We start from the raw sequence: 9,823 nt of genomic DNA, 5'->3' as shown, positions 1-9,823 counted from the left end.
CAATTTTCCATCCAATCCGAATCAGTATCGACAAATCCTAAATCCATGTAGTAAGGTATCAATGGGTATTTTAGTAATGTTTGCCATGTTTTTGGAGGTTTCATTATAAATATGTAATAGTGTTTTTTTTTTTATATATAAAATAATGATGGTTTTTGTAAGTAATTCTATTATCGATTGATACTGAAAAGATTTAGACAAATTTATTGAATCACGTAAATTTTTATATTGTGTGATTATTTGTTTATAATTTTCATTCTTTATTTATATATATATAGAGAGAGAGTTTTGTGATTGGGAATATCCATCCTTATTAAGGGTCAGAAAGACCAAGCAAATAAGATATACAGTCAATTCAGTGGCAGAAACTAAAAACAAAAAACCCTAAAACATTAAAGAAAGATAAAATTCTAAAAAAAAAAAAAAAAAAGAAAAATGGAAAAAAAAAAATGAAGGAAAAGAAGATGGAACAAGAAACTAGAATTGTTGAACTCCGATTCTCAACTCTCACGCCCTTTTCTTCTGCCGGAGAAACCTTCACCGTGTCTCATTATCCAAAACCTCTCTATTTCTTCTGCTTTCCGTCCTGGAAGTCGCCCTGCTATCAAATGCCACCTTCACCCAAATCAAACATTAAAAATTAATACCCAGTAACCTCAAACATTAAAGTTTAAACAACTAATTAACTTAAACAAGAGAGAGAGAGAGAGAGAGAGAGAGAGAGAGAGAGAGAGAGATTAATGTCAGGGAACATTTGCCATGAAGCCCATGATGTTCCCTGACATTAATCTCTCTCTCTCTCTCTCTCTCTCTCTCTGGGTTTTCTAACTAAAATATAACCATGACCCTCAAGGATGGAATCTAAAGGTGTTAAAGATTCTAGATTTTCTAACTATAATACGAACCATGACCCTCAAGGATTTAGCTCTAAAGCCAAGAACTAAATTAAGGTGTTATAGATTTTGCTCTAAAGCCAAGAACTTTGGTAGGTGAGCTCCTAAACCTCGCCTCTGAAACAGCCCTTGTGTTCCAAACATGCATTAACACAAGGCTCCAAGCATTGTCCAAGCAACACAAAACTAGCTGACACCAACTAGTACTCCCTTATTCCCTCCATGTCCCATCTCCACATCCTCCCTTGCAAGCTACTGTCCTTGACTTCTAATGGTTCACAACTCATAACATCTACTTCTAATGGTTCTCTCTCTCTCTCTCTCTCAAAAAAAAAACAATATCCATTTCTTAGAAGAAAAGGAAGGACTAACAGTAAAGTTATTCAATCCGTAGTTGGCCTTACTTGTCTCCGACGAGTCTATACATCCTATAGATGAGATCTTCTTCTTGTTCTGTCATGTTTATGAACTCCCACTCAATGCTACTCACCTCTGTCTCAAACCAGAAAGAAAAAAAAGAAACATGAAAAACCCATTAAAGGATTAGCCCCAGAAAGCAAGAGCAGATGAAGAAAACAAGAGAAACTGACCTTCAGGGTCATATTTGACAGTCTTGGCTTGCTTTCGGCGACGTTTGTCCATGGGTTTCTGCAACAAGAAAACACAGGATGATGAAGTGAAAGGGAAGTGAAGAGAATTTTCAGAGAGAGAGAAGAGTGGAACCAGATGAGTATAATCTGGGAAGAAAAATACGAAGGTGTAGTAGGTATTTGTAAGGAGGGAATATGGAGTCATGTGAGTGATTATTCCTTTTATGGTCTCTTGGTCAAGTTGGGCTTTGTGATTTAAAAGGATTGGCCTTAACAGTTTTCCTAAACTGGCAAAACCTGAGGGGAGGGGGTTGGTTGGTGATGCCAGAGACACACGAGAGAGAGAGAGAGAGAGAGAGAGAGAGGGAGAAGCAGTTGCGACAGACCATCTTTTGTTTGTTAAACCCAATGAGGGTTTTTGGGGGGAAGAGGGGAAGGTTTTCAAGCAACTTTAGAAAAGTATGGAACGACAGGTATTACCAAACAGGAACTTAATTTTTTTGTTGGGTTGACTTGTAGTTGTCGTCATTTTCTATAATATATTATTCGATTGTTCTGTTTGACACCTAGAAAAGGTATCAGATGGAAATTTGTAATCTGACTTCCCTGTTTTTAAAACAACTTAACTACTTGGGTAAATTTTAAAAAATAGAGTAAAAGATCTAATTTTGAATTTAGTGACAACATTCTTAAAATGAGTTGAAACAGAGATAAGGATGTCAATTGGTTTGGTTCATGATACAATAATATTTTTGAACTAGTTCGAATTTTTTTAGCTTCTATTCGATTACATTCGGTTTGTATATAGTTTTAGATATTCAATTTTGTTAGGTTTAGCATTGAAGAAACAAAGTACTAAAGAAGAAATGAGTAGAAATTCAAAATACGAACATTAGGATAGCCTAATAGTGGTAGTTTCGAATTGTGGAGTTGACACCCAAGGGAGGAGATCGTGGGATCGAACCCTGTCGTACGCATTGTGTGAGTGTGTGTGTGTTTTCTTATTTATTCTGTATTCACCCGTGGGTTATCCAGATGATTAGGGTGAACTGAGGATTGTGTGGATTAGGCGCACACGAGGATTAGTCGAGATGCTTATAAGCTGACCCAGACACCTTGGTTAACAAAAAAAAAAAAAAGGAATAGCAATGCAGAACCATAGAAGATGTGAACTTATTTAGTTTCATTGATCAGTTTGTATATAGTCTCAGTAATTCAGTTTGACTTATATGGTTTTGCTTAGTTTACCTTTTCGATTCATGCGAGACTTGGGAGTGTCTCATGCTGGCCTTGAAAAAACAATAAATGAAGGAGGAAACGAGTAGAAGTAAGCAAAGTCGATAATCAAAATCTGAAAACTCGTGTTTTAGCATTTTAAGGTTTAACTTCAAGTTTGATTTATATGGGTTATACTTCATTCAATTCAATTCAAATCGACTTTCTTAGCTTAAAACCGAACCTAATTGGATGAAATTTCAATTTTCAAAATCAAAATTGAATCAATTTGTTTCAATCCGATTTGATTTTACATGATCAATTTTTGTTTTCTGATTCCTAATTGACACCTTTATTTTTTCTCTTTCACACCACAAATCGTAGGATTCATACTAATATTCTCTCTCCTCAAACAAAATGTGAACGTCTTATAAGAAATCCATCAAATAACATCGTTGAAAACGTTCGTGGTTCGTACTGACACTCTCTCTTCAAACAAAATATGAACCTCTTATATTGAATTGAAATTGTAGAATGACAAACAAAACATGAACCTCTTTTATTGAATGAATCAGTCAAATAACAGTCGTTGAAAGCCTTGGCCCATTTGTCATATCCATATCATATTTTTTGGGGGTAAAGATTTCCTCTATCATCACTACATCCTTTTTTCGATCAATTCTCTCATCTAGGTCCAACAGTACAGGCTTCCATCATAGAACACATGAAGAAAGCTCATCCATTCCCACCCGTTTGCTATGTCTATGGCTGAGATAGCAAATCATGCGAGGAGCTTCATTTGAACTGATTCAGTTTATGTCAAAAGAAACATGAAAACATCCTTTGCCGCGAGTGCAACGATGTGACGAGCATCGGATGGCTGAGACAACATCGAGGCATGTCAATAGAAAACACATGTCAAACTGCATAGTTCTCGTCTTCCTAGACCTCACACATGTGAGAGCCTCGTGCACCGGGTATACCCTCTTTTTTTTGTATATGATGAAAACAGAAAACACCACTAGATTTCTTTCCTAGTCTTATATTTAGCAAAAGGGAATTCCACCAATCTTAGCACCCAACCCGCGTTTGATTTAAATCGAAATCAGCATCACCTGATCTTTCTTTATCTAGGAGCATGGTCTACACCAATGTTCCTTATCTATCTATCTACTCCCTTAATAGGGGTAAATATGTCATTTCATAAAGGAAGAAGAGAGATAGACACATGGTGCCTTAACATAGGCCATCTAGGATAGAATACAAATTCCCCTATTATCTATACCTGAATTCTAATATTAATTTTCTCATATTTTTAATAAAAATTATTATTTTTATATAAGCAATGGACAATCCTTTTTAAACAAAATTAATTTAATGTCAAAATTCCAATTCAATCAATGAAAGATTCCCTTGCCTAGTATCAAAACCTCTTATACATAATCTCTTGAAAGACGAAAGTTTTTCTTCATCGTGGGTGAGCACAAAACCTAACCATTGGCCCAGGTGACATTATTCCTTCGGACCCTATTGTATGAAGTTCGAAATATCTTTCACATCATTTTAGAAATCTCATACAACCATCAAAACTCCTTAACTAAAAGTTTCTCACTCCTATATTTGGTAGGTGGAAAAAAAATGGTAAAAAATAACTTAAGTGTCTAGATTATAATTTAATCAAAGAAAGATTATCTTGTCTGTAATAAAAAAACTCTTAAGCAGTATTGCCCCTTAAAAGGAAAAAATTTTCTAACCATTAGGTCGGGTGTCATTATTCCTTCCGACCCAATTGTATGAAGCCTGAAATATTCTCACATAGGTGAAAAAAATCGAAAAAAAAAAAAAAAACTAAAAAAAATAAAAAATAATAAAAAGCTAAAGAAATAGTAACCTTTCCAACACAGATTCCAACATATGTCTTCTCACATAGAGAGTTGTGGAACCTACATTGATAATCTTTCTATTATTTTGATCATATGGATTCCCCATAGATTCCAAGTGGATAATCATGATATCATTCTCTAAACCCTCATATTGATGTGGTATGCATATTACTATTTAAAAAAAAAAAAAAAATGAAATGGTAACATTGAGGAATGGGGAGTGGGCAGTGGGCAGTGGGCAGTGGGGAGTGGGGACCAGGAAAAAAGAATTTGTGGGGGTTTGCCTTTGGCCATTTACCCTTTATCAAATATTCGGATCACATCAGTGTCAGTCACTCGGGGATAGTAATCACCATAGCAATGATGTGGAAGTGTGTGTATATAGAGATATGTACAAACCAACATCCACTCTGGAGCTTTCTGCTTGGCTTGAAATTTGTAATTCCTTTTTCACCAATTCCATGATTGGAGTATTGAGGTTAAGGGTTGTCTCCATTTGTTCAATTCTATGATTGCCAATATGCCATGGTTCATGCCGGTCTCGACCGGGGTCAACTGGTCGGATTTGATTCAATTTAATAATATTTATCAATTCAAGGTCTCACATAGTTACTTATCGTTTACGTAATTGGGTTTTATAGGCTAAGGTATGAATACGTTTCTATTAAGCCTTATGGTGCAGGTTAGCTTTTGACACTCCTACCATTCAGGCTCGTCCACATGTTTTAAAGAGAGGAATCGAGATCCAAATCAGTCCTGAATGATCCCGTTTTGATTATGATCCAAATCAGAGAATAGGCAAGAAATCCATCAAAATCAGTTAGATTCTACCCTAACCCTAGAAATTTAGTAGGGGTTGTCTGGATCAATCCGAACAGCCAGATTATACCCTAAACCGATCAAAGCAGTACGAATCAGCTGGTTCGATCAGTCAGAATCGTGATCAGTGATCTACATGGTTGATTCTTATCTGAATCTGATTTTTTAAACCCTACTCTTCCATCTGCACCCTTCCCTCTGTCTTTGGCTCCTCTGTTTATCTACGTTACAATATTGGGATTTTAACCTCGTAGATTCGGATCCAATAAACCCACACAATACCATGTTTTACTGGCTTTCACTGGCATAGGGTATTGTATCGGTGTATATCCTACCGTGCTCAGTATAGTAGACGGTGAATCTATGATCTGGGTGGGCCATGAATTGAGATAGTTCACTAAAGAGAATGAAACTGTTTGTAGTCCATACAGTGTCAACAACCTGGATCAAGAACAGTTCGTTCATTTTTTATTTGGGGCAAGAGCATTGGCTTAAATCATCAAATCAAGGTAACACATGATATTGATATTGGTACATATAAGGGCATGGTGGTCATTGTGTACCTCTCTATTTGTGGCACATGGGTTTCTCATGTATAGAAAACTTTATTTCAAAATTAGCATTAATGAATGTTAATGGTGGGAGAAAAGCTAAATAAGAAAACCGAGTTTGGCACCAATATCTTCTCGATTTTAGGTTTTGCTAAAGTAAAATCTTAAAGAATCACGAAGGCCCTTGTTCACACACCAACAAGTCCCCCCACCTCTAAAAAAAAAGGGTCAAGTAAGATTTTTGAAAGTTATAAAAATAGGCAAAAGTTTTGTGCACGACTATTTGTTTCTTACGAGATGAATGGCTGAAGCAGCCGTGTTCATACATGATCGTACACAATAATTGTACCTAAAAAATAATAATAATAATACATAAAAAAGGTATATAATTGGATTTAAATCTGAAATGAAGGCTCATATCAGTCATGTGAGGGCTGATAGTCTGATTCTTGCCGATTGCAAAAAAAGATTTAATGTAAATTTATATGTTCTTAATTTCCTATTAGCCAATTTATAATTAGATTCTCTCAAGATTCATATCAATAAAGTAAAAGACCTTTAGACACAAAATGAAGAGAAGAGAGAAGAATCAAACTTGTGAACCCCTGAAACACAGATTAATGATAAAAATGCAGATTATTGGAAGATATGGACAAAGCTATACATCATGAGAATGTGCAAATCCATTTTCTTGCAAAAAAAATTTGTCTTGTAATGCACAGTAATGTGATCCATCCGTGTTTTACTTTTCCTCTATACACAGAAAAAGACCCTGCTTGTACTCAAAAATTGTTTGCTAATATGGGCCCCTATTTGCATCCAAAATTTGTAAGTGTGTCCATTTGGGTCAGGGATAGTAGGCCAAAAGTTCTTATATTTCCTTTTCTTCATGCCCTGACTGGTTTGGAAGTGTTGTATTCTCTTCTCTTTCTTCCCATCAATGAATCTTTTGTTTATGAAGATTCAAAATGTCTTTTTCACTATTCTAAGTCTGCATTTGGTAACATTCTAAAAAAATATTCTGGAGTTTTATCTTTCTATGAGAACGAAAAAAAGGAATAAAGCGTTTGGTACATTTATGGTGTGGTTTATTTATTTATTTATTTTTTTTTGAACAAAAAGTGAAAAAAAAAAAAAAGGAAGAAGAAAAAAATGAGAATTTACAGAGCGACAAAAATTAGTTCCGTCGTTCCAGTTTCGTTCAAAACAAAAAAAAAACGATATTTTGACACAGAAACTGAAATTTCCGTTTTTGACACGAAACGTCATTTCTACGTTACCAAACGCAGCCTAAGAGTCCTATCAAATGTTAAAACCTTCAAGTGAATCATGGTGAAGGAAAATTCAATCCTCGAAAGTATTGTTGCATTGAGACTATTGTAATTTAGTCATTGAAACCATCATTGAATTAATTAATGTTTCTTGTCTAAGTTCATTGCTACCGCACATTGTGTTTGATAAGAATGTCAACTGGTTCAGTTCTGTTCAGTTCTGACCATTCAGTTTGGTTTTGGGTTGGTTCGAGAAGGCCAACTTAGAAATCAAGAACGAACCATATTGCATTTGGTTTATTCTTGAAATCGTAACCAAACCATTTTTAGTTCAGGTCTTCAGTTCAAATTTGACCATTATTCTTCTAATTTTTGTCGTATTGCATTCAGTTTGGTTGTTTGGTTTGAGATTACATTCGGTTTATAGAAACAAAAACCTAAAATGATGTAGAAATGAATGTAAGTGGCAAATAAACAATCACACAATGTAAGTATTTTTGTGATTTGCTTATGCCCATTGTGAGACGAGATCTACTTCACTATCAATGAAAAATAGGGTTATAATTGCTTGTTTGCTCATGCCTCTCTAAGTAGTATAGAGAATGAACTCGTTACAATTCATTGCAACAATATTTGGTACACTTTATCAAAATACCCACAAAAAAATATCCTCAAGGGATAATGCCCCTAACCTTTGCTATGGTGCCGGGCCATTTCCCCAAGGCCCAAGAACTAAAAAGTATCACATGCAAGGTAAGCTAATTCCTCTAAGCCTCAAACTAGCAGACCTTCAAGCTTTTTATAATCCTTCAAAATCAACCCATTGATATATGTGAGGACCCCGAATCAGGCTCCTCTATAATGCATGCTACAGAGTAGTGTAGGTCTAAGATTTGCAAGCCTTCAAACATGCAGCCCAAGGCATGGATGCACAACCCAAGATGCTCACAACCCTTGGATCTAGGCTACACACAATATCGGGTGATAGAAGATCCCGGTCCAAAGAAACCCCTCTCCCCTCTCCCCTCTCGAATGTGGCTTACAATTTTCCACACCATGATTGATGTGGCATGGAAAAATCTCCATTTAAAAAATAAAATGGATAATCGATTTACTAAAAAAATAAAATAATAATAATCGATTTACTGGAATCCTCATTAAAAAAAAAATTATAAGATAATTTACTTGAAATTTGAAAACAGAAGATACCAAACAGAAGCCGCTACTGTTGACACGTGGGAATCAATTAGATTTATTGGGATTACCCACCTCCCTATTTGGGTAAGAAATCCAACGTGGCACTTGAGAAAAAATAGATTTTTTTTTTTGGGTAGAAGGAAAAGTAGAAAATGAAACTGGGTAAAATCGTTAGTTAACTACCTTTATTTTTTTGGGTAAAAGCGTTTGTTTAACTACTTACTTCTTACTTAATATTTAGTTGTTTGGTTGGTGGGATTTAAGTGTAATTTTGTCTCATGCGTCGTCGCATTAGTTGACTTTTATTAAAAGAAAAAGGGGCTTAATTAATAAGGTAAAACTAACTAACCAATAATCTTAGCATGTGACAAACAAAGTTTTCTTTAAGTTAAACATTTTTAATTAGTAATAAAGTATGGGTTAACTACTGATGTAGTTTCTGGATATTTCCACTGCCCTGCTGTCTTTACTTGTTTGGTATTTTATTAGGAAGATAAGAAATTGCTGGTAGGCTCCCATGCAAACATCTCGTTTTCTTCTGGCCTTTCTTGGGGGCCGCGTTTGCTTCCTGAGAATCGGGAAATTATAATTTCCTCATACAAACCCCGAGAAAAGGGGATCTCAATGATCATTTTCCTTTTTAATATTAGAAAATAAATATTTTCTCTCTCGGGTTTTTCATCCCTTCGTTTGTTTTAATGTAAAAAAATCAAAACAATAATTTTCTTCGAGCAAGAGATTGCTACCTAGTTGTGTAGCTCTTGCGCTAACATAGAGCCAATAAGAGTACATGTATGGGCATAAATATGAAAAAGGATTTTTTATTCCATAAGGGTGGGGTGGTAATTTTGTGTGCCCTTATGTTTGGGCATAGGGGCTACACGACTAAGTAGCTTTATTTTTCCTGTTTCTTATAAAATAAGTTTGGGTAAGAAATCGTTGCCTAATTGTGTGGGTCTGTACTAGTTTGTATGTGTCTATACTAGTGTGAGGGCTAATGAAAACGTGAGTAGGAGCATTAACATCGAAGAGATTTTTTAATTTCAAGAGGATCAAGATAATAATTTCACATGTTCTCATGTCTGAGTGCAAGAGCCATGCGACCAAGCATCGTTTTCTTTTTGGCAATAAGTTTTTTGTTGTTTCTTATTTTAAATCAAAACCGAATATCGAATCTGAAACCGTTCCAAATTAATCAGACCGAACCAAATCGAATTTATTCGATTCAAATTCGGTTTGAGTATGTGAGTGTGATCCTTGGTTCGGCTCGATTTCGATTTAGTGTGTAAGAACCATTGGTTCGAACCAAAATAGAACCGAATCGTTCTTTAAAAAAAAAAAACTTAGTATCATTAAGAGAGATTTTTTTAGGTGGTAAGTGTTTTTTGCAATTTATCATCACAT

At 35.2% G+C, this 9,823-nt stretch overlaps 1 protein-coding gene across 1 annotated transcript; it reads right to left on the bottom strand.

Moving 5' to 3' along the window:
- Positions 1-286: 286 nt before the first annotated feature.
- On the bottom strand, positions 287-1,832 carry LOC122082792 (transcription factor TRY-like). The gene is made up of 3 exons (XM_042650566.1): positions 1,484-1,832; positions 1,298-1,385; positions 287-615 (listed from the first exon to the last, which is right to left on the bottom strand). Exons 1-3 carry the CDS (start codon positions 1,686-1,688, stop codon positions 501-503), a joined length of 408 nt encoding a protein of 135 aa, XP_042506500.1. The 5' UTR covers positions 1,689-1,832; the 3' UTR covers positions 287-500.
- Positions 1,833-9,823: the final 7,991 nt, after the last annotated feature.

The sequence above is a fragment of the Macadamia integrifolia genome, chromosome 6, assembly GCF_013358625.1.
Source record: "Macadamia integrifolia cultivar HAES 741 chromosome 6, SCU_Mint_v3, whole genome shotgun sequence".
In the NCBI taxonomy this organism is placed as follows: domain Eukaryota; kingdom Viridiplantae; phylum Streptophyta; class Magnoliopsida; order Proteales; family Proteaceae; genus Macadamia; species Macadamia integrifolia.
This window is presented reverse-complemented; position numbering and strand designations above follow the sequence as displayed.